General features: G+C 46.2%; 1 protein-coding gene across 3 annotated transcripts in view; it reads right to left on the bottom strand.

The window, feature by feature from the left end:
• Positions 1-19,306, bottom strand: part of PDGFRA (platelet derived growth factor receptor alpha) — a 34,501-nt gene extending 15,195 nt beyond the window's left edge. The window contains exons 1-12 of one of the 3 annotated variants that reach the window (XM_014262884.2): positions 19,095-19,306; positions 11,891-11,951; positions 10,222-10,536; positions 7,240-7,503; positions 6,421-6,551; positions 4,941-5,112; positions 4,649-4,838; positions 4,037-4,152; positions 3,438-3,564; positions 2,781-2,974; positions 2,245-2,339; positions 2,003-2,135 (exon numbers count right to left, since the gene is read on the bottom strand). In XM_014262884.2, the coding sequence (XP_014118359.1) occupies positions 2,003-2,135; positions 2,245-2,339; positions 2,781-2,974; positions 3,438-3,564; positions 4,037-4,152; positions 4,649-4,838; positions 4,941-5,112; positions 6,421-6,551; positions 7,240-7,503; positions 10,222-10,536; positions 11,891-11,939 (1,786 nt within the window). In that variant the 5' untranslated portion in view covers positions 11,940-11,951; positions 19,095-19,306. Of the gene's footprint in view, positions 1-2,002; positions 2,136-2,244; positions 2,340-2,780; positions 2,975-3,437; positions 3,565-4,036; positions 4,153-4,648; positions 4,839-4,940; positions 5,113-6,420; positions 6,552-7,239; positions 7,504-10,221; positions 10,537-11,890; positions 11,952-18,649; positions 18,669-19,094 lie in introns of those variants that run through there. The other 2 variants (XM_005517712.3, XM_088056489.1) reach the window with 2 other exon arrangements.
• Positions 19,307-24,724: the final 5,418 nt, after the last annotated feature.

The following is a 24,724-nucleotide window of genomic DNA, read 5'->3' as shown; positions in this document are numbered from 1 at the left end:
AATGAAACCATAAGTCTCTTGGTCTATATTAAAAACCAAACAAGTGTCAGGCTTTATAATCTACACCCAGTTTCTAGACTTATGAAACTAGGTACCACATCTCTGACTGCTGTGTGACTTGAATCTTAATTTGCCTTTTTCAAATGGGCACGGGTCTGATCCTGTGTCAGACCAGCATTTAATTTTATTAAGGTCACTGGGACAAATCAGTGGCTTTCTGGGAAATGATGAGAGCAATTCTGCTGTCTCTGTACAGCCACCTTGGTATCCTGAGCAGCAACACTCGGACCCCATGCCTCAAAAGGCACTGCTCTCAGTTCTGTCAGCTGGATGAGGAGGTCCATGTCCTGCTGGCACCTCACTAATGCTCAGCAGAGTCAGGAGATGGCAGTGGTGTTCAAACAGCTCATACCATTACTGCACTATTCCTTCTGGTCTGCACCTTCTGGACTTGCACTGCTTTGTAAGCCCTTTAAATAGCAGTGCACTGCACATACTGTGGATCAGTGATTGCAAAGGGAAATTTGCAGTATAACCCAAATTTATCAACTGAAGCTCCATCCAGCCGATGTTCAGAGCTGGCATTTAACACAGTACTGCACTCCAGGCACTACTGGCTAGAAAAAACAAATAAATGCCATCTGGCTCACACAGCTAGGATGGGAAATACTCATCTGGTGGAGCCAAAATGGGTATCTAACCTGCTTCAGAGCCTCCCTGAACTAAAGGTGTTATTGTTTTGCTGTCATCTCCCACTTAGATAAGAGAAAATCCACACAAACCAGAATTGTCAGACACAGAAACAAAAGAGGGTCCCCCCCCTCACCAGCAAGCATTTAATATGGCAGAAGTGCCAGCGGGTGAATGTGTCAAGTAGAGCAGTTGTGCAATCCAGATTGCCAAAAGAATATGGAGCACTGGGTTTTAAAGTTACTGACTATTCTGAATACACTTGTAAATAAGAAGGCGTTGAAGCAGGCTGGTGCTCATGAGTCAGAGGGAGACAAAGTCACAGTGGTGGTCTTTAACAAGTCAGATCTGACAAATCCTATTTAGGCACATAATTAAAGTCTGGGTTGTAATAAAATAATTCCATAAAACATTCACCCTCCTCTAGTCTTCAATTAGCAACATGAATTTAATTAAAGGATATTGTTCCTGAACCAGAAATTTTTTCTCTTGCTTCTTTCAAGAATTAACTCTTTCTCAGTGATGGTGAAGAACTACACCAGGGGAGTATGCTTCTTAAAATATATCAAACAAAGTACACATTTTATCTTCTCCTGTGTTTTGCAATACAATTTGGTCCACAAATATCTCCAAGAGAGGAAAGCCTTGTATGTTTAAAGAACTATCTGGATAGAACATTAAAATTTTCTATAGTCATTACACTTTAAATTGATATAAATGAGAGATTGGGCCAGCCTTGAGGAAATAATTACAACTGAATTCTGCATGAATTACAATGAGGAATAGCAAAGCAAGAAAGAAGAAGTGGAAGGAAGAAGAAAGAAGGACAGTAGCCACAAAAATATGCAGTTACTCACCACTGATATGTGCATGGCATGGATTAATAATTTAAAAAATATTTTTAATAAAACCGCATAATTAGTTGCAGATTTTATTGGCCTCTGTGCATAAGTATATAAATGTCTTGCAGATAAAAATATACTGACATCCCTCTTTTGGATGCCTTAGCAGAAGTGAGGGTTGAAAAGGGCGTTTAACACTGAGAGTTCCCTAAGCCACGAAGGGGTGGACACTGCACACAGGGCATGTGGAGGAGAACTGGAACGAAGGCCCAGGAAAGACTAACACAAGGACCTCAGGGCTGATGCCACTGTAGAAGAGGATCAGGAAGGAGAACTGAGGAGAACAGACAGAGAAACTCTGGACTTTGTGACCATAACTTCCATTGCTAATCCTGCAGAGACCCTAGAGTGGCCATTGAATGTCTTTCTTCTCAAAGAAGGGTGAGGCTAGTCCCTTACAGAAAACTTACCAAGCACTAACCCATCTCGAGGAAATTCCCATCTGGAGTCATAAGGCAGTTGCATTGGGTCCACATAAATATACTCGTGGCCATCAGGGCTGATAGACTCAATGACTCGCCATCTAATCTCATACCTTGGCTTCTGCAGAGCACATTGAATGCAAAACCAAGCATTAGTCCTGGACCTGACTTTAGAGCAGATCGAAGCCCAGCAGGACTCAGTACCCAAACCAAAATACTTTTCTACATACCTGTTTCCATATGATGACCAGGACAATCAGTGAAATTATCACAATCACTAACAGCACTAAGACGGCAGCAGCCACCGTCAGCTCTGATCTCAAGGCTGTGGAGTAAAAGAGAACCATATTTTCCTCATGAGCCATGAGGAACATCACACACATAAGACAACCACCTCCCCTATCATTGCAGTTCCCGTGTCCTGCAGAAGTGGCAGGAGCAGCTCCTGAGGCTGGTGACTGTAAAGCCCAATGCTGCTCTGCCATCTTGTTTCAAAACCAAATGCAGATTGTCTAGAAGAATGTCCCATAGCCAGTATGAATAAAATGCTAAAATGAATTATGGAACCACATAATCAGCAAAAAGCAGGTGCACCATAAAGAGCTACAAAATGCCTCATCCTGAGAAATACCAGGGTGGAAAAAAATCCACTTTAATCTATTATCTACAACAATCCATATTTTTATCCATTAGGACTGAACTGGGGTGAGTGAGAGCAGGGTCAAACTGGCTGCTGTAATTGCATAGAAGGACAAAGCAAACTCACTGGGAGCCACAAGCTTCAGCTCTCGAGTAACAGCACCGAGGTCATTCCTTGCCACACATCGCACAGCCAGGGTTTCCTCTACCTTCTGGAAGGTCACCTGGCTTTCCACCATATTTTTCTCATCCAGGTGGGCTTCCATGTGTATATCAGAGATATTGTTAGTCAAAAGGGTCCAAGAGGTGTCATTGCTGCACCTGTAGAGAAGAATAATGGGGGAAATGGGCGTTTGGTGTAGGTATGGATAAATAAGAGTGAACAGAACAAGGATCATCTTTCCCTGCAAATTTCTTCTGACAACAAGACATTTAAGGGCCAGAAGGGTCTTTAGATTGACAACAACTCCCTGAATGGAAGGACAGCTACTTCTCAAAATTCTCACTCAAACATAAACTGTGGAATCCTTGGAGTTGGCTTACTGAACAGAAAGCCTTTATGAGAGAAACATGAATTGATGTATTGTTTTGTGTCCTATAGAATGAAAAAGAAGGGCACTGATAACCTCTCTTGAAATATAAGCAACATGCCTCTGAAAACAAGTAAGAATTTTCTGAAACTTACTGGCTCTTGATGAGGAAAACATAGTACAGTAAGTAATTTTGTAAAGATAATTGAGGATACAAGTCATATTCCAGGTAAGAAACCAACCATTCCTCTTACTTTTTAATGTCCTTGCAAACCAGCCATTCCACATCAGGAAGTGGGGTCCCCTCTGCCAAACATCTCACTGTCTGCCCACCTGCAGAGCCATGGTGATCATCCACAAGAGCTGAGATCAGAGCTGGAACTGGGAAGGAGTCAGGAGTTTGTTAAAATGCTTGTCAGTGCCTACAAAAAAAACAGCTTCAAATTTCAAGGGCAGGTGTTGTTTGGCCAACACCTTAGCAAGAGCTACAGACACAGACTCAACCAGGAGGTGCTTATCTCCCATAGCTCAGAGAGGATTCTAAGCTAGAGCAATGAGAAGGAAGTGCTGCAGTTGTGCCACGTCTTCATGTCATGTTAAATGAGCTATCGTCCTACTGTCAGCTGGAATAACTTAGCTGGGTGGATAAAGTTTCTCTTTGGCTCAAGGCCAGTGCAGAAGTGAAAGCCAGGATGGGGCTAGAAAAGCTCCTGAGACCAACACGCACGCACTCCTCCGCTCACCCTGGTTCATGCCTTTCATATATCCATACTCCAGGCAATGCAGTGTGTAAGTGGATCAAGCCTTTGCTGTGTGCCATGAGTTCTGGGGGGCAAGGCTTTGGGCTGCTTACCTTGTATTAGCAAGGAGAAGGTGTATCTTTTAATTTCATCTTCATTTTCAGCTACCAAAGTATAGTATCCACTGTCTTCCTCCTTGGCCCGTATCAATTTTAAAATACTCTGAAACCTGCAGAAATGCAAGCCTTTGTTAGTACTTTTAAAGCAGACATAAGAAAGTAGTTTAAGTGCAACACGTAATGTGGGTATGTTGAGATTATAACATAGTGACATTTAGCATTTCTGGCATGCCCTTAGCTGAGTCATTACTCAAGCAGTAAATAACTATCAACCTACAACTGAGAAAGAAGTGGCCCTAGTTACTTTCTGCAAGGACCTGACAAAGCCCTGATTTTACTGGAAATAGCTGGAAATTACTGGTGTGGAGACATGTTAAAGGGAGCGAAGAGGTTTCTTGCTCAGGAACCTTGAAGAGGTTGATGTGATGAAGGTAGGAAAGGAAATTAGGCATTGCCCTTTAGAACGGAAAACAAATAAACTATTTTTAAATGCCACTGAGGAAGAAGCAACAAACTGAGGTGTAAAGAGTGAGCAGGAGCAGTGCCCAGGTTTCTAGGGGAGGAACTCAAGTCAGCATGGTAAGTAAGGGTCAGAAGTTTTTTTACCTTGTTTCCTGGACTCTGTTGGAACTAGTAACAATCTCCGTAAGATTTTCAATCAGAGTCACATTATCCTTCAACCAGTACATTTTTGGTGCTGGATAAGCCTGCACATCAACAACAAAGTTTTTGACTTCATGCAGGTTGACAGCTTCCAGAGGGCTAAACTGGGGCTCCAGGTGAACAAAGCCTTTGTCTGTAAATGAAAAAGCCTTGTGTAAAAAAATCTATGAAACATCTTTCAAGAATGGTGTTTTCCAATGTGTTAATAATTTTGGACACTAAAATCAGACTATACCATGAACTGTAATGACTACTTTCTTATTTTCCTTAACCTCCTTGGTTGCATGCCGAGCAGTACATTCATAATCCCCTGTGTCTTTCACTGATGCCTCAGGAATGGTCAAGGTGTAAACCAGCTTCTGCGATGGGACTTTGATATCATCGAGTTTTATCAGACCTTTTTCTTTCTGTAGTTTGGAGAAGGAAAAAAAACTTTGCTTAAGTAACTGAGCTGAAAGCACATCATTGAGGATCTTTGATATTCCTGAAGTGGGAGCAAACCTCTAAATCCTGTACGGCAGAAGACTTGTTTACTCGGTTAAGGATGCCTTTTTCAGCCACAACAGAAAAGCTGTGCCTATGAAAAATACACCCTTTTCGGGGCAGGCACAAAAGGTTGAGGTTGAGAACCCATATTTTGTTTACAAGAAGCAAATACCTTTGAAAATTTGGGTAAGCAACTTGATAGATCAATTCACTCTTTATGCACCACCTTTTCCTCAGAAAAAGCCACTTGAGTTCCCTTTGTCCAGTGTCCATGAAGGAAGATTAATTTTTATCCCCTTCATCAGACAAAAAGTAACCAGTTAATAGATGCTGTGTTCCACCTCCTCTTAAAACAAGAATAATTTCTTGACAAGGAGAAAAATCCAGAATAAAAGGATGGTGAAAATGACAGACTGTGTTGTCATGAGGGGCTGGTACAAAAATATGCTGGAGTTAGTTTTGAAAGGTGGCATATAGCAGAGACTGTACTGATGTGTAAGAGGGAAAACAAAACAAAACTTGCTCAAATAATTTTTCCACTGGGGCTCTTAAATAAAAGGTGAGATGTGGAGTAACAACTAGGTACACTTCAATTACATCATTCCTTCAGCAACCAGACTTTTTACACGGGGTACTCTGAAATTGTCTGGTACTGGCCCTAGCCAAGTTTCACTCAATAAAAGCTTTCACTGCAAAAGGATATTAAACCAGTCTGAGAAATTTCAGGGTTATACAGAAGTTTCAATATTTTCTTACTAGATGTTTCTCATTAGTAGATTCAGTGACCTTAAGAATCATTTCAGTTTACATCTGCATAATGAAGAACACTTAAGATTATAGACTTGATTCTCCATTGTCCTTTATTATTCCCAAGAACCAGGATTTAGGTGAGCTGTTTTAGAGGTTCAGACCTTCAGCAGCAGAGCTCTACTCAGATATTCCACGTATCTAGATCTTTCTGTTTTCACATTTCTTTTTTGCAGCAGCACAAGACCTGAGAGACAACATTCCTTCCTCAGCCATACCTCACCTTCTTCTCATGCTTTGCTTAGTTACTAACAGAAAATTCACCTTTTGGGACTGACTTTTTTTATGGTAACCTTAAATTAAAAGAACTTGGTTTTTTCTCCTCAGCTGAACTAATTCAGATATGAATATTTTCCAGCCCCACTTGCTTGCCTAATAAGTAACTACAAACATTGAGAGAGAAAAAAAAAAAAGAGATTTACCACTTTCCCAGGATAATTCCACTGTAAATTAACCACCTCATTGTCAAAGACCACACAAGTTACTACGATGGTCTCGCCTGTTTTGTAGACAGTTTTAAGAGCTTCAATTTCAACAGGCAGCTGTGAAGTAGCTAAGAGAGAGAAAGAGAGATCTCATTTAGTTTTTAAAAGATTGCAATTTTCACATGGTGCAGTTTAATTGGAAAATTTCCATCTCACTTCCTCTACTGAGGCATCCCCTTAAAAATTCAGTAAAAGCACTGCTGATCTATACCAATATAAATAATTTGTATGTAAAGCATGAACCACACAGGCATTGGGTTCAATCCCACAAAGAAATAATCGACAAATAAAATTTCAATTAGAGGTTCCTATCTCAAATGCCCATGTAAAAAGGCATTAGATATAAGAGCAATTTCCCATTTTGCTTATCAGTGACTGTCTTTGAGAATCCCTTGATAGCCAGGAAAAATGTTTTAAAAATAATTAAATCATTATGTTTTTCAGGCTGCCCAGAGTTCTACAACTCAAAGCCACTGGGAAAGACCAGCTTTTTAAGTTGTGTTTCAGCAAATATGATGAAAATACATGGATTATAAAACATTTTTCTTGCAATAATTTTGGAGAGATAAAGTTAGGGACACAAAATTCTCATCAAAATTGTAAGTAAACTTGAAACTAAGTAACTGGCAGTACCGCCAGAGGAGCAAGAAGCTCATCATTGGAGAAATATCTGATATAACCCCATGATGCTGGTGCTCTTACAGTGTGAAGAAAGAACACAATCACTTTTTTTTTTAAATGAACAGAAATAAATACCTCTTATAATATAGATGAGGAACTCATCAGATTTGAACTCCACGCCTTTAACCATTGTTTTGCATGTGTACGAGCCCGCAGGAAAATTGCCTATGAAGCCTTGTTTGGTGTCATATAAAGCATACATGGGCTTGTCTAAACTGTTAACTAAAGTCACTTGAGCATCTGGGTCACTTGTCCGACAAGGAATAACTGCAGGATCACCTTCTTCTACTAGGATGAACTGGTCTTCTGGTATAGAAGGAACAAAAGGCATGTCTGGGTCTGTAAAAAACAAGAGGCAATCTTACACTGTCTTGTTTGTAGCAAGTCCATGTACAAGAATTGAGTATCAATGACCACTTACAGGCCATAAGTGAAACTTGCACCGTTCATTCTCCCCATGTTTCAGATATTGCAGGTAAGGTTTGCTAATTTCATGTGGTATCTCATTTTAGCTAATTGATGTGACATGTAATGAAACATTTCTCCTAAGCACAAAGCAGGAAATGGCTTAGGTTCCTTTGTGACAATTCAAGATGCAAAATGAAAAAGACAAAAGATCCTCCCCACAAAATGTTAAGTGTTATCTATCAGAACTCACATGATTTTAAGTTAGATGTTTTTCCCCTTTTTTATTAGTAGCTGTCTCCTATCCAATATAGAACCGGGGGAAAAATAATGAAAAAATCCAAACACTCTCCAAGTTAAAACAAAAAGTAGAAGTCAGCTTCATGTTGTATATGTTGAACACCACTAAAGCCACATTTCATCAAAAATAGTTCAAGGTACTTATCTTCATGTATTTCTAACATGTCCAACATTACAGTTATGAGACATAATTATGGTCACAGCATGTGGTTTTCAAAATATGGTATTCAACTAGGAAAAAAAGCAAACAAGGACCTGGTAGTTTTATTTCTTTTAAAGTCAACAAAATACATGCCAACTTTCCTACCCAGCCAATCCAAAGTCTGAGTTTAAAACATAATTGCATAACATTATGCATAAAAAGCATAGCCCTCAAATCGTCTCCATTTGGCCATTCAGAATAAACAAATAATCCCTGCTAGCCTGAAGCTTCTGTGCAAAGCTTCATAATAAAATTTAATAAATAGCAATCCAAATCCCTCCAACAATAGACTTTCTGCTGCACTGGCGGGCTCTTTGTAGCAATATTCCAAACACAGCACTCTGTCCCAAAAATGCTGCCAACTCCATGTACTCATTTTCCCACTGTAATTTAAAACAGAAACAAGATTCACCTAGTTTGGTTTTCTGTGCTGTTAATGAAAATAGGATATTGTGTGAAGTCCCAACGTAATCCTCCCTGGCTAAAGTGGATTGCTGCCACCCATTGCCCTCCTAATTCATTGCAGGAAAAACAATTGTAAAGACAAAGTTTATAGTGGAAACAGAGACATTCTCTATAATTTGGAGAAAAGGATGTTTCTGCATTTATGACATCTTGATGGTTAGCAAGTGGAAAAAATTACAGGGTGTCTCTGCCCTGCAAATCTGGTAGGCTGGTGTCTTGAGGCTTTTGAAAACCAAACCAAAAAGTCCTGTTGAAGAAATCTTCCATCTCTTGCTTTTATATTCCTCCACTGGATGAGTTGCAAGACTGCTTAACATAAACAACGTCTTCTGGTAATTTGGTTAGAGCTGCTTGGATAGTAAAATATATGTGCCAAAACTGGCAGCCTCTGCTGAAACATCTTGCTTCAAGAACGAACACAAACACTTCACATTTGTTCTGGCAAATGGAGAGAAAGTTTTGGAAGAATCACTGTCCTTGAATCACACGCTGTCAACAGCAAAAGCTTAATGCAACTGCAAAATAGCCTTTAAAACAAGTCCTGTTATTGCTTCCTGTTTTTTTGCCCTTCCAGAATCTTCCTTGCCATTGCAGACATTATCTCTTTCAGAACATGATGCACATTTGCAGGACGATTTGCAATCTCTTCTTCTCTCTTTTGTTCCCTGTTCCAAATATTTATTGCAAATCCAGTGGCTTGATCTCTTCTGGCCCTGCAGTTGTGACCCTCACCCCCTGAAACCTGGCCAATGCCAAGGAAACATCCAGACAGGGCTTTACAAAAGCAGTCAGTAGTGGCTCAGCCTTTGGTACCTATCTCAGCTATGACAATGAAGATTTTCATCCCATAGAGATTGTGGAAAGCCTTTAAGCAGATTTCCAGTCAGAACAAGGGGGTGGGAAGGCAAAGTTGGAAATAGGCACTTTCAGAAAGAAGGGATACCATTTCTTCTTAGTCCAGCAGTTTTCCACCACTAAAAAGAAATGCAACACAAGGCCTGGGAAAGGCTATGTTTGCCTTGAAAATTACAGGGCACGCCACTTAGCCCCCATATGTTTAATCTTGCATCAGACTAGCCAGCAAGAGCATTTCTTTCCCCTCCTTCTGACAGCCACCTCGAAGACATCTCCATTGCTTTTTGCTTCCCAGTGTACACATGAACTTCTTCCAGTTTTTAGTTCAAGCCTAATTCAGGTTAAGAAAAAGATATGGCCTTCCTCATCTGGCAGCAGCTTTAGTATCATACACTGCACTGGTTTGGTCAGTACACATACCAAAATATCCACCCAAATACCCCCTGAAAAGACTGACATTTCTGTTAATTGCCACCTGGGAGCCAGGCAAACCTGAAGGCTGCACATACTCCTGCAGATGAGCTGGCCTGGGCACCACAATCTACTCCCCAGCCCCTGGTGGTCAGAAGACCTCAGCTCTAAAGTTCTGAGCTCATTACTCTTCTTGAGAACTAAAACTCTTGTCAAAAAGTGAAAACCAATAGAAAGAAATAAGAATATGTCCATAGATTCACTGGTGTTGGTCTTGATTTACACATGCGGAAATGTCCCTGGGGTTATTTCCCTTCCTCTGACAGAAAATTGTCACCAGCAACACATCTCTTCTGAACATCCATGGTTCACCTCTTTCACCCAAACCTCCAGGTACAGCTGTGACATCCCCCACTTACCAGGCACATAGATGTAGATGTCCTTCCCTTCCACTTCCCCGTCCTCCACTTGTGTGTGGTTATAATAGCAAACATACAAGCCTGTATGGGCGGCCGAGGCATTTCCTACTTCGAGCACTGTCACGAAGAGGCCACTGTTGTTTTCTTCGTGTCTAATGTCTATCCTGTGGTTTCCCTCAGTCACTGGGTACTGCCAGCTCACTTCACTGTCTCCAGAGCATTTGAGTGTGAAATTGGAATTCAGCTGTACCACCATTTCATTCCTATTGGGAACAATGGTTGGCAGAGGAAGCTGGCAAAATGTTAGGAATGGTCCTGCAAAAAGACACAAATAAATAGCATGTGAATACACAACACAGCCTCATCATGGGGATGTGAAAGGAAGCAAAGAGGATCCAGAGCAGCTTTATTTTCTGACTGTTTCAGACCTGCTGATGTCCCAGGAAATTTGCCCTTGTTAAAAGCCAAAGCTTTGCCCCAGGAATAGCAAATGGCTTTCCTTTGAAATGTTAAGTGTTTGCTTGCTGACTTCTCTTTGTGAAATCAAGAGGTGAAAGACTGAGGTGAAGTTAGAGATAGCTCCCAATCCACACCACAGCTTTCCAGCCCCAAAGGTGTACACAGCTCTACTGCAGACCAGTGAATTCCACGCCCTGACTGCTGGGTCACAGGCATCTCACACCTTCTCATAGCCATGGTCAGGAAACCAGCAGTCCTGTCAGCCTACAAGTAAGCTCACAGCTGACATTTGGAAACCACTTCCCAAGACTAAAATCTGCATTTTACATCTGACTTCAGTTTCTGCAAAGGGCTGGAGCAGGAGCTTGTACATCAGATCTGCTTTCTAGCCAAAATGTACAAAAGGGTTGTAGCCAAATAAAACTGGAATTCACTGAACTAGGTGTTGTAGATGGCACTGGTTTTCAGATGCAGTCTCCAGTTACAGGCTCAGATTTGTAAGTCTAGGTAATTTGCAGGTGGGTTGGTGCAGGTCCAACTGTCAGAAGGAAAATTAGAGGATCCAAACCCTACAAAATGAGGAATTTGCCAAGGAAGTATGTTTGTGGTTTCAGTCTACCAAATGGCCTGTACAATAAACAAGCACCTAGGCCCACCGAGTGAAATTGGCACTCTGCAATAAACCAGCACCAGGAATCCAGATTGTCTCTGAAATCAATTTCCATTCCTGCCCAGAGCTGCGTCTCTCTACAGGCCCTTTCTACATTTGTCAGCTGGTGGCAGAGGCTGTCCTGCCCTCCCAGGGCCATTAGCCCAGCAGATGTGGTGAGGCCGGCTGCGGTGCGGCATGGCGGGATGCGGGGAGCCCACACAGGCGGCCCGGCCTGCACTGCGCCGCCTGGGCATCCCCAGCGGGGCAGGCGTGGGGCAGCCGGAGGAGGGCAGGCCCGCTTCCCCTGCACACTCACACAGGTCTGGTGGGAGGTTAGAGCAGCACAGCAGAGCCAAAGCGGCCGATATGGGCCAGCAAAAGCACTGCCTCCTCAGTAGGCCATGTCATAGCCTAGCGGAAGGAAAAGCAGCAGAACCAGGTCTGTGACCAGCTGGCAACCCTGTGGCATTTGTTATTGTGGGCAGAACAAGAGAGAGTTTAAATACAGATTTATGAAGAATTGGGGGTGGAGAAGCGTAGAGGATTGAGGAACATTACCTGTGAGAAAACATCCCAGGATCAGGAAGGTCTGTGGGGAAGTACCCATAGCTACCAACAGCTGAAAAAGAAGGCAAGAGAGACACAGTTAATGGACTGACAACTGTACAAGACTTAGGAGGACTCCTCTTCTGCAGTGCCCAAGTGTGGCCTCCCGTTGCTCCACACAGTTCCACAAAGAGGAATGGCCCAGGGACCCCAATTCACAGCCACAGCTGAGTGAGACTCATGCCACTTACTGCCACAAGCATCCTCACAAGCATCGATGAAGATGTAACATCTTCATGCAGTAAGTTCTGACTTTTCAGCTGCAAGCAGCTTTTATGGGAGAAAAAGCATGTTTTAAAGCTACTCTTATTACAAATAGTACAACCCTGAGTGATATTTTTGTTTTGCCATTGTATATATGTGTATATATAGCTTACAGAATACAATGTAATACAATAGTGCTTATTGCTTATTTAGCAAGAATTCCCTTGATCGAGAGACACGTTATTTAAAACACATGCTGAAATTTTCTAATGAAATAAATCCATGACAGACTGTAGGCAGTGCCATTCATAGAGCACCTATTCTCCCCCAAAAGTGCAGAGGGTCATAGATCACATGTAATTATTTCAGCTTTCAAACATATAATCCTAAAGCATTGGTCTTATAGAGGCAACAATAACAATCAGCATCTATGTAATTTTTGTGCCATGTAATGATATTTCTACATAAAACCCTGAAGCAGCATGCTAGGTCATTTCTAAAGGAGAAGGTCCTACAATCCCTGCTCCCATTGAAACCAACAAATTTGTTGTTTTGTTGGTGACAACAAAGTTTGTTTTGTTGGTGACTTCTAATAGCAACTGGATTAGGCCCAAATCCAATATAGATTAAAAAAACACTTCACAGAAGAGCCCCTAATTTGAAACACTGACCAAAGAGTAAAATAAAGGATGATGTGCCAAGACAGGGACTACTTTTCAAAGGCTCTGGAGAGTTTCTATTTATCCTCTGGGATTCAGTTCCTGACGCTGAGATATGAAAGCACGTAGTTACGTCTAGTTATTACAACTGTAGCAGTGCCATATGGGGGCTAAATGCTTACAATATGCCAAGGAGTGTTTCTGATCTAGCCCTGCTTTCCTCATGCAATGGGTGGAGCAGATAGCACCCCTTTGCAGAGCAAAAGAATTTTATACTCAAAGGTCTCAGAAGCAAGATTAGAAGACTGCCTGCCTCAAAAGCATGTACAAACACCTTCAGAAATCCAGCTAACGATATTCCAGCAGAGACAAGGCATCTTGTCTGATTCTTCAATTAGCAATAATTGCTATGTGTTTATGTATCTGTCTCCCATCGGTAACAGACTCTTGGACATCAAATAGTTCCCTCAGCTTCAGCCTCCTTACTCATTTTTCTCACATTTGTATCCTCCATTTTTTTTCTAAAAAAGCAACTCTCTGTAATTCTTTAAAGACTTGCGATGGTCTGCTTTATTGATCTGACTCCTAATCTCCCAAGATCCACATGACAATGTTATGCCACTTCTGCCAAGTTCCCTCCTTTTTCTGACTGAAAAGGAAAATCTCTCCCCCTCTTGTGTTGTTTTGCCAGACTATTCAGTGCAAGTGATGCAGCACAGGAGGAGAAAAAACAAAGCTAGCTCATCTCTTGCCAGCCAGAAGCTCTGTTGAAGCGGACTTACTGCAGAGCTGTGTGTGTAAGTGAGGACTGAAGCCAAATGATGTAAATAGAGATGATGGCATTTCCAAAGTGCTACTTTGAACTTGCTGACCTGGTTGGGCTGACACTGAAATCAATGAGTGTCTCAATGTAGCACTGCAGTTTAAAAACACAAGGACTTAACTAAATTTGCTTTCTCCATCTGGCTCTTCTTTCACAACCCAGAGCTTTGATCTTTCCTCAATGACCCGTTAATCTCATCAAGACCCAGTGCAACACTTCCTCACTGTGAAAGACAGAATAATGTACTAAGGATTCACCATCACTTGTATTCAAAACCTATTTGAACTGAATTTAGCTACATCACATGTCTGATTTAAGAATGCTAGTGCCATCACCAGCATACCCTCACAAATCCATGCCAGACTCAGGGTTTATCACGAGCACCATTTCACACTTGTGGGCAAGAGAGTTTACTCATTCCCACAACACCAAGTAGGTACACCTATCCTGGTTTTCTTTATTTATAATCACATACACCTTTGTATGCACCTTTTTAGCTCCTTTACCTCCCTTATGGCAGAGCAGTTGTCTCTGTCTCCAGCTACCTAAATCTCAGGCCTGGATAAATACATCAGGTTCAGTTCCTAACACTGGTCTATCTATCAGCCCATAACTTGGTGTAGCCCTGCTGAAGCCAGTAGGTTATGCAAGCTGAAACCCAGTATTTATATGACACATGCTATATGAGTTTGAGCAAACCTTAACTTCTTGCATACTTAGGACACTGCTAGCTAAAACACAAACATGGTGGTGTATAGTAAAAGCTAGGTAATGTGCTGGAGGATTTGCCAAACTATTTGCAGGGGTTTGCCCTGGGTTGAGCAGTCATTGAATTTACATATATTTTGAAAGGTTCTGACTGAAATCTTGGTATCTCTCTTGTGCATTTTTGTGGTTTAAAAAAAAAAAATAAAAAAAACTAATTCTGAAGAATTGTTATCATTCAGAAGTCGATTTTTTAAACACTAACTGGTAAGCACTGGCTTCCAAAAAGAAAAGTTTCATTGTGGTACAAAAGACAAGGTATAATCAATGTTCAATGGAAATATATGTTTAGAAAATTATGATATTCGTAGAGGAGTGCTCTAAAGCGAAAGAGCGGAGGGGGACCAAGAAAAGCCCAGGGTATATGTTATTTTCATACTACTGGGAATCAACCGAAGACCTCTTTCAAGACAGAAAACCAGCCCATCTCTCGGGACACGGGAGACTGCTGGGCCGATTTCCTACCAGCCGCCCAGCCACCGCAGTTGGTACTCGCGGCCACAGGATGGCAATGTTGATCCACATTACGAGCCACAGTCCTGGTCCTGCAAAAGGCAGCGCTGGTCTCCAGCGCGGCAGCCCAAACTGGGTCTCCCTGATTAACTTAAAATTCAAAAATTCAAAATCCCTATATTTTTAATTTCATGTGATTAAAAAAAAAAAACAAAACAAAACCAAAAAAAAAGCAACACAAAACCAAAAAACTAACCAACCCCCCCAAAACCCCAAACAAACAAACAAACAAAAAAGCAACAATCAAAAAAACCCCAATAACACACCAACCCTGGTCCCATTTTCTCTGTATTTACATAAGTGATAGGACAGTATTTGGATTGTAAATCTTGGCACGTAATGATATGATTATCCTTGTTATGAGAGGGCTGGGTAATTTCAGTCATGATTTTGTCAGAGTGGCAGTCTGTCCTTCTGGGAAAGCTGATCTTTTCCAGGAAGAGCTAAGGCCAGCCCAAGAAAAGATATTTCTTTCTTGTGGTATATGTCACCAGCTGGATGTAAATGTTCAGACAGGACCTCCTGAAACATTTCTTGGTCCTCAGTTCCCAAACTGCAAACTCAACTCTCCACAAAAGCAGCGCTGCCCTGCAGCGCTAACATGTGGGTCTGATGGTTTTGCTGGGGAAGGGCTCAAAGCTCTTCAATGAAAAAGACTGGCATAAATATTCTCCCAAAATGAGGCTTGTTCCATGTCCCTTTACTAATATTTGAATCCAGTATAGCCTGTACATAGAAAAACTATGCATCAAGAAAAGCCCAAGGAATAACCTTTCACCAAGGACAGCCCAGCGCTGGGCTCCTGCTGAGTCCTTTGGGCTCTGCAGGACACACAGTGAGGCTGCCTCCCAGTGAGCCTTCTGGTCAGTCACAATTCTTTAGCCTAACCCTCCAGGACAGAGTCCCTTAGTCTAGGAGCTAAAGGTGGTGGGGGAATTGCAAAACTTAAATTTTCCCACATAATCCAAGGAGGGTTTTCCAGACTGTCCTAGAAAACAGGGAAGGGAAAAAAACAAAAAAAAAAACAAAAAAAAAACCAAAAACAAAAACAAAATCAAACTAAAACCAAACCCAAAAAAACAGCTGGCACTTCCAAGTAATATATCTTCCTTAGGTTCTCAGAATCAAATCAAAGAATATCTCAAATCCAAACTCAAGTGCTGAGAAGCATTAAAATATCCATCTCCGTTGACTACAAGAACTAGGAAGGCTAGCTATTGCAAACTTTTCCCTTGGGTGCCCATGCAAAGCTTTATAGGTTTGAAAGAGATGAGTCAAGCAGGAGAGCAAGGCAAGAGGGAGAGAAAGGATCACTTGCTTTCTTGCTTGTTCTTTTTTAAATTAACAGTAATTCTCACCACCATTATGAAAAATCACCTCTCGAAAGTCATTCCTTTGCCTTTAAGTCTTCAAAAGAAAAAAATGGAAACATCTTCTATTAAAAATTTTAGAGTTCACATGCAAAAGTAGGTACCACTGCAGTCATGATGAAATAAAGAAGCAAGCAAGGCAAGAATTATACAAAGTTATACATTTCAGCCTCCTTTTTAGACCAACTGGTATAGCTGGAAATAATCTGTGAGGTCTGGGCTACACAAGACTTTCTGTCTACACATACTTCAATCCTAGCCCAATGCTGTAGTACAGAAGAGAGGTATTTTTAAAAAATATTTATTACTTCCTGCTTTCTTGAAACCTAATACCTATATATTGCCTTCACAGCCACATGAAGATTTCCCATACATCAACAAACTAGCACCAGCAAAGATGGCCCCAGTACCCGATGGCAACTGGACTAGCATCCCTCCTGCCCCTCAGTGCCTGGAGAGGAGTATCAGAACAAGAAATCTCATTTAAAAGCAGCAGGAGAGTGCCTGCAGGCTGAAAGAGCTGGTTTGCTTGTAGACTCCTAAATCCCAGTGTTTTGTGAGGTCTCATTTTTGTGCAAACTTTTTTTCACCAGACTTTGAGGTTGGCTAAACTGCTGTTTAGTTGTGGGGCATTCTAAAATACTCATTGTTAACTAGAAGCTAAACCCGAAGTCCCTTGCTGGGAAGTCCTTCCCTAGTGTTTCTACACACAAAGTTAAAAGTCGGATCTCCACAGCTCAGATTTTGATGAGACGATGACAGAGGAACCTTTGATGCCTGTCTCCTTGCTTTGATCCTGTGTCTTGTCCCATCTAAGGACACAGAGCTCAGTCAGCCGACCTGGGACTCCAGCTGAGCTCTGCATCGGCCCTGGGAGATGCACAGAGCATAACAAGCCATCCCGCTTTCCCCGGTACGTCCCGTCGGGGAGACAGCGGCCGCCTGCAGCCAGTCGGGACTGGGGTGTGGGTGGTGGTGGGAAGATCCGTTCACACTCTCCAGCCCCCATCAGGCTGCAGGCGCTTGACAGACCCTGGGGAGCCCGGGCTGCAGCCCCTGGGGAGCGGGACAGAGGCGCTGCCGCGGCTCCCCTCGGTCCGCCCACCCTCGGCGCAGCCCGACGGCGGGAGCCGCTACAGATCAAAATATGCCCCGGACACCGAGCAAACCTAGCAGAGATGGCAGCTCCCAGCCACTTCACTGTTCGTCTGGGAAACAATAGGAAAGCCTTTGCCAAGCCGGAGAGACTTTTTTTTTTTTCTTAATGCGAGGTAGCAGCGAAAAAGAAAAAGCGGGGTAGGGCAGACGAAGAGAAGCAGAGCACAGACGTGTTCCCCTACGACCCGACGCTTCTTCTCCAGCCCTCTCCGTCAGGAGAAGCACGAAGCTGCAGGGCGGGGGGTCTGGAGAGGGCCGGGAGTCCCGGCGGACACAGAGGTTTTGCCCGCCTGGAAGCTGCGGGACCAAGAGGGAGCGATGCGCCCGCAGCGCAGGGAACGGGTTCGTCGGTTCCCGTAAGGGCCGAGGCGATGCGCTGCACTCTCCGGGCTTGCAGACTTAGGCCCCGAAGGAGCGCTAGGGAGCTCGAACATTGGCCAGAGACGCGTCGAAAATACCGTCGAGGGGCGCTGGAAACGTGCCCCGGGCACTGGTGGGGACCAGGGCAGCGCTCCCGCCTCTGGTCCGCAGCTGCCTCCCCGACGGGGTGCGGACGAGCCCCGAGGGCTGGCGGCTGTGCCCTGGGACTGCTGCTGCCTCGCTAGATCTGTCGCTGCTGGCTCCAGAAAAAGCTGTCCAAGTCCTGTTCTCTGGAACGGTTCCTGAGCTATGGGATCCGCGTCCAAAAATGTTGAGCAATGCCGCGGACAGCCAAAAAGCTATTTCCTACTTGCTCCTAGGACTTTTCCAGGGGACTCCAGCCTGGCAGAGGCTGGCAAGTTTGCAACTCCGCGCTTGACAAAATCCAAAAGGTGGCCGCGACGACTTTGCCCTTCCCGGGGTAGGAAGCAGTGGGGTCCAGAAGTCCGGCAGGACATACGGCAGTGCTGGCATTCCCGTTGAGAGAGGGGCTGCAGGCTGGAAAGGCTCCAGGTACCAGCCCTGTTTAAATTCAGCATCTTCCCTTTCACCGAGACGCTTTTAAAAAAAAAAAAAAAAGACGGGGCGCGCAGGGATGGAGATGGGGTCGCCTTTCGGGGGTTGTATGCGTGCCTCCGCTCGGGATCTCGGGGCATTTTAGGCTACCGGGTCAGGGGGAGCGAGGTGAGAAAAGGGATCTAAAGGAGGGAAGGTGGTGAAAAACAAAGGGTGGGGGAAGGGACGAGAGAGCGGCGGGGTGAAGGAAGCGAGGGATGCGAGAAGAGAGGGAGCCGCTTACTTGGTCGGTGCGCGTCCCCGCTTTCCCCCCTGGGGAGGGCACCGCCGCTGCCCGCGGAGCCCCGGCGGGTCGCTCCCGCCCCCGCGGCAGGAATGCGGCGCGGTGGCCCCGCCGTCCCAATGTGTTTGTCATTAGCGCTGCCCGCGCTGCTCGCCGCCGCACCCCGACGGCCGGCGCTGCGCAGCGCTGCACCCTCACTGCCCTCCGCGGGGTCACCCGCGCCCGCTGCCTGCGCCCCGCGAGAAGAAGCCCTCCTCTCGGCTCACAGCATCGGGGAAAAGGAAAAAACAAACAAAAAACCCACAGCCCCCCCCCAAAAAAAAAAGAAAAAAAGAAAAGGGAAAAAAAAAAGAAAGAAAAACTAATAAAATAAACGAGAAAAAAGCCGAGGCAGAAAAGGTACTTAAAAAAAAAAAAAGAAAAAGGTGGGAAAAATGTCCCGCACCTCTTACCTTCTCCTTTACAATCCGCAGCCCCAATCCTGCAGATTGTAAAACATCCAAAATATGTCCACGTCTTTTTGTGACTTTCCCTGCTCAGCCTCGCTCTTTCCTCTCGCTCGCCCTCCCTCCCGATCCGACTGTAATGGTCTCACAAACCGCGTCCCGTAATTGATTCAATGTTATAGACCATCCTTCCAAAACTAATCATTTGCTTTAAGTAAATAGCTGTCAGGAAATGAAGCCCCCCTCAGGCCCCTTCAGAATAAGAGCATGCTGGCTCGCCCGGCGCCCCCAGCCCCGCGGCCGGAGGCGGGCGCGCCGGCGGGAGGCTCTTACGCAGGCAGGGGGGCCACGTCTCTGCCTCCAGATTTCAGCAGCCTTGCAGGGGAGGGGGAGGCTGGCCATATGGCAGGGGCGAGGGGGAGGAAAGGGGGAAGCGGGGAGTTTTGCACTGCAGGGGGAGAAAATAAAAAAAATTAAAAAAAAAATAAAAGACCCAAAAAACTTTCATGAAAACTCAGAGTGCTCCCAAATTTCATGAATGAGCCTTCCTTCTTCAGACCCTCCAGGACGGTGGGTTGGGCGCCGGACTCGGTGTCCACGCTTACAGTGTGAGTTTATGGATGGGGAGTTTGATTTGGAAACGAATTCGCGGCTTCCTCCGGTCCTTTGTACACCGCTGAGCTCGGGTTTGGGCTAGAAAGCTGGATGGACGGCCGTGAGCCAGCCAGGACCAGGGGGCACAGAGAAACAGGAGGAGAGACGAATCACTAACATTTATGAATGAAAGACACAACGAAAGGTAACCTTCGCCAGGAGTCAGCCCCCCCAAAGCCCACAGCTCCGTCGGGACCGAGAACACTCTTCTCTTCGTCTCTGTCTTCGCTTTGCCCAGCGCAAACAGTCCCCAGTAATAACCAAACCAGGGACACGACAAGGGCCGGAGGTGGCGGCGGAGGCGCGGGCAGCGCACGTCCGAGCCCGTCCTGTTTGAACACGCTCCAGACGGAGCTTTGATCCCCGCCGGGGAACCAGCGCTGGGTATCTCTGCTTTGTTGGCCGTCGCTATCGCTGGCGATAAGGGGTGGCCGAGGGAGCTGCCGGGGAGCTGCCCTCGCCGCCCTTTTGCTGCAGGCTTCGTGCGGAGCGAGGCGAGCGGGGCCGGCGGGGCGCGGCGATGCGGCGGCCGCGGGAGAGGGGGCAGTGCAGCCCCAGGAACGGAGCGGAGCGGGTCCCTGCCCGCCGCCTGCCTTCTGGGGAGGGCACCGGCGCCACAGCTGCGTGCCGGGGCTTCTCCCGTTTCTTTGCCTCCCCAGTCCAGCAGCATCACCACCCGCACCTCTTTTTCTCATTTAGTATTAAACAAAAGTTTTTCTCTAAGTCAAGAGTCAGGAGCCGGTGGTTATTCTCTTTCCTAAGCAAGGGAGAGTTAAGCCTCTGAAACGAAGATGCCCCGAAGAGAACAGAGGCGATTCCTAAGGATGCGCGCTCAGGCTGAGGTACCCCTGTCTGGGCTCTCAGGGTTCCCGGCGGAGCTCCCGGCCCTTTGCACGCCCTCCACTAGTGCATCCTCGGCTCGGGTGAGTGCACAACCCCGCTATTGCTTCCACATGTTCCTCCAGGAAATCATCGGAGTCACATCTATGAGCAGCCCCTGGTCGGAATGCTAACAGGATACCGTAACGCTTGTGAATAAACAACAGGCTCCCAGTGAGTCAAAAAGCACTGAGAAAAAAAATAAATCCAAACCAAACAAACAACACAGGAGAAAAAAACCCATACCGCGCCCTGGAACTCTCCATCTGAGAGGGCAAGCGCACCCAGCATCCTGAAACCCTTAATTTGTGGAGGGAAATGCTTTATCATGACTTGGATTAGAGCTGCGGGCTCTAGCAAATTCAAGCCCCTCGAAGACGAACGTCAACTGCCTATGTGCCGGGGCGATCCTGCAGGGCTCGGGCACGATGTACCGGCGTGAGCGTATCTGGTTGAACATTCGGGGCGATTCCTGGCGAAATACCGTCAGGATGGGATGTAATGCGAGAGTTACCATTTCGAAAAGAAAGGAACAAAATGAAAGGAAGGGGAGGAGGCGCCTTCTGGTTGCAATTACCTGCCTCATTTGAATAATGCCTTTGTCATGATCATTATCGAGAGGTCGTTAACGGCTTCCACGTGGGATCTCACAAGACCCAGCGAAAAATAAAAATTGCAAACTGGGGAACTGGCAAGGCTGCCTGCTAGGCCAGTCTGGCCCCTCGGGTGGGGGCCCGACGGCTTTGCGGAGATAGGGACGGAGGTGTCCCGTCGCCCCGGGACCCTTCTGGGGAACGGTGACACTTTCCCCGACGTAGCTTTCCCTTCCCCACACTAAGGGCCGGCCGAGGAGCACCGAGCCGCTCTGGTGGCTGTGCCGGTCCCGCTCCGCTGTGCCGGCGGTGCCGATGGACTGGTCCCGCGAAGAGGAGGTAGTAGTTAAAATAAACCCTCCGAGACGGCTGCTGAGCTCTACCTCCCGCCCCGTGTGGTGCAGGGGGTCCCGTCCAGGGAGGCGAGGGGGACGTGGGGTTAGCGAGAGGACAGGCTGGGGGTGGGGGGATTTTTTTACCTCTCCTCTCCCCTGTCCTCCCGCCTTCCCCTCCCCTGAAGGGCTGGAGCATAAAGCATCCCGTTAGCGTGTGTTTATGTGGTAACAGATGGAAACTGCACGTCTCAAGCAAAGTGCGGCGCCCAGGCTAGAGCCGCTCTCGCCTGTTTATGCTCCCAACCTGTCCCCCGGGGTGGGCGGGGGTGTGTGGCCCCCTCCCCGGGCCAGCGGCGCCGTCACAGTCCGGGCAGCGGGAGCACCGACGGTTCGGGTTATTGCGGGGCGGCTCTCTCCACTCTCAGACGCTTCCAGTAGGGACTGGGAGCCTTCGAGACCTCTTTTTTCCCCCTCCCCCGCTCAGCATCCTTCTCCCTGGGGAAGTCACAATTTGTTTCAAGTAATAAATCCTTTCCTACGGCTCTCTCCCAAGGGTGAGCCGGGGAGCGGTTAACTGGATAAGCCTATTGAATAACCTAATAGGTGACTTGTGTGGCCACCTTCAGGACTGGGCAGGCGAGAGGGGGTGTCCTGGCCCGGGCTCCACGGGAACCCCCGCTGAAGAGCCGCAGCCTTTTGACTGGATAGGAAGGCATGTCTGGGTTTAATTATCGTTACCCACGTTCAGCGATGCACAGAGCAGTAGTCACCCTTTTTACCTTTTAGAGCAGGAACGCCTGCATGAAAAGCGGCTACGGCCTGGAGCAGAGACCTCTCAAACCCTTGAGAGAGGGAGAAAGCAGACGGCCTCACGTCTGTGCTCACATCTATCGCCTAGGGAGGAGAACGCAGCGGTGAGCGCCGCCTCACTTAGGAAGGAGAGCCAAGGGCCCGAGCCTCTCCGGGAAATGTGTTCTGCGGAGGGAGGGTCTTGTGTACATTTACAGTCCTACCAGATTTTTAGATTTCTATTTCTTTCAATCTTTCCACAAGTACAGATTCCCTCATTTTGTTTGTTCAACAGAATTTGGCTCTGAATAGCAGGGATCCCGTGTCACCGGGAGGAGAGGCCGACAGACAAAAGAATTTCACTTTTCCTAGCCTGCCCTCCCTAGCCTTTTTCTTTATTCCCCACATGGCTGAGGTAGTTCCCCGTAGCCGTCGTTTTCCTTCCCCATGCCCGTCGTTTTCCCACCGCGGCCGCTGCTGCCACGACGTCGAGCTGCTTGGCTTCCATCGTTGCGTTTGGCCCTCGACATTAAAAGACGCCAAAACAGCCGTGGAAGCCTTATTCTTTGAAAAACAGACTTTGTTTTTCCTTTTGCTCCCGCCCTGACTTTTTTAATTGCGAAGGATAAACAGCCCGCTCTGGTCCAGAAGCAGGCTGAAGGCAGTTCAGGGCCGAGGCGAAGCGAGGGGGAAAGGGCTGGCTACCCGCCTGGCCCTCGGCCGCCGCCGGGCTCCACGCTCCGCTCCGACCCCCGAAGGGGTGCCCCGGCCCCGAGGGGCAGCGCAGCCGGGCTGCGGGCGCCTCCGGGGTGCCTTCATTGCCGGCCGAGGGCTCTGGGGCAGTGCCACCGCCACCCGCGACACTAGAGGGCACCGGAGCCCGCGGGAGCAGCCGGCCGGGCCCGGCAGGGGCACCGCGCCCCGCCAGCCGCTGCTGCCGCTGCGCTTCTTTAGAGACCGACCGGCCCTGGAGAATGTGGAGAAGAGGGGCCGTCCCGGGAACCTCATGGCTCCAGCCCTGCAGGTCCAGCCCCGCAGGTCCAACCAGGGCCGGGCTTAGCAGCTCGGGGGATGTGGCATGTTGCAAGTAAAGCTGAGAGATAAATTCCTCCCGTGCCGCAAATGAGAAGCTTTCTCTCTGAAATCAAAGGATCCTCCGCTGATTCAGCTCAGGTTTGACTTCAGTTCGTAACTCCCGATACCATTTTCTCTGCCTTTGTTCTTTCGAGCTGCAGCAATTAATGGATTACAGTAGGACAAAACCACAGCTAGACCATGCTGCTTTCGTTCTGCAGCTATTTACTGTTAGTACCAGCTTTGCTTCCCTCGAGCTACTGTCCTTGGGAACCCAGCCCTTAGTTCTGCACGGGGGAGCTGGACAGTGTGGAGACCACCCTGGATGTCGTGGTCGTGGTCCCCATGAAACTGTGGGCATGTGCCAACATCTGTGTCTGTGTCGGTCCCCACATATGCCTGGGCTGATCACATCTACCATACATTCCTGCCATGGGCACAGAAGGGCCAAGATAGGATGAGCATCATGAAGTGTCAGACTCAGGAGAGAAACGTATCTGTTTATTGGGTACCCAGAACCGCCCATGCTCCAGGCAAAGGATATAATTTTTCTGCTTTGTTCAGGTTTGCTTCTGATCCTTAGTGATTAACACACAGGTTTGGGGTGATTTGCTGTGGAAATACTGGAGCTACAGCCAAGGTTTATGAATTGTAATTAGGTTTCTAAAAGGATCCTTCTCCTCACTGGATCTTTCATGTTCCAAAATACCCCTGCAAACAAAACATTGTCCCTCTATTTCTGTGACATGCAGTGCTACTGAACATGGATCTTCCCATCCTAAGGATTAAGAAGATGGAAAGCATTAATGTTTCTTAAGAGCTTGCAGAATTGGGTTTTGTGTGGAACCATTACTAAGAGTTTCAAGAAGCAGCATCCATGTTCTCACAGTCAGCAAAAAGCTCCAGACCTGGAAATGAATGTAACCATTCCCCTTATTCATTTAATTTTTTCAGTCATTTTACTCATATTTACCAAGATTATGCTGGACATATGTCAGCAGGAGGCATGAATCACATTGTCATTCTTCTTGCAGCATTGTGTGTCTCCTGTACTCAAGGTTCTATGGCCCTAATCAGTGATGGAAGACATCAAACAGGCACCAATTGCACCTCAAGCCATTCCAAGGAGTGGCCAATGTCCATGTCCTCATTCTTTTCTTTAGTTCAGAGACAGGAAAGACTGAAACACTGAAATGTCAGGGGAAACCATTCCTCTATTTTTTTGTTAATTCTCTAAAAGACTGTTTGGCCTTTTTCTCTAAGATCACCTTGTTTTCAGTCTGTAATTCATCTAATTCTGCAGAG

The sequence above is a fragment of the Pseudopodoces humilis genome, chromosome 6, assembly GCF_049639895.1.
Source record: "Pseudopodoces humilis isolate 2021_Gansu_Grassland_sample_001 chromosome 6, ASM4963989v1, whole genome shotgun sequence".
Classification (NCBI taxonomy): domain Eukaryota; kingdom Metazoa; phylum Chordata; class Aves; order Passeriformes; family Paridae; genus Pseudopodoces; species Pseudopodoces humilis.
The sequence above is the reverse complement of the archived record's forward strand: the minus strand, read 5'-3'. Positions and strand labels throughout refer to the sequence as shown.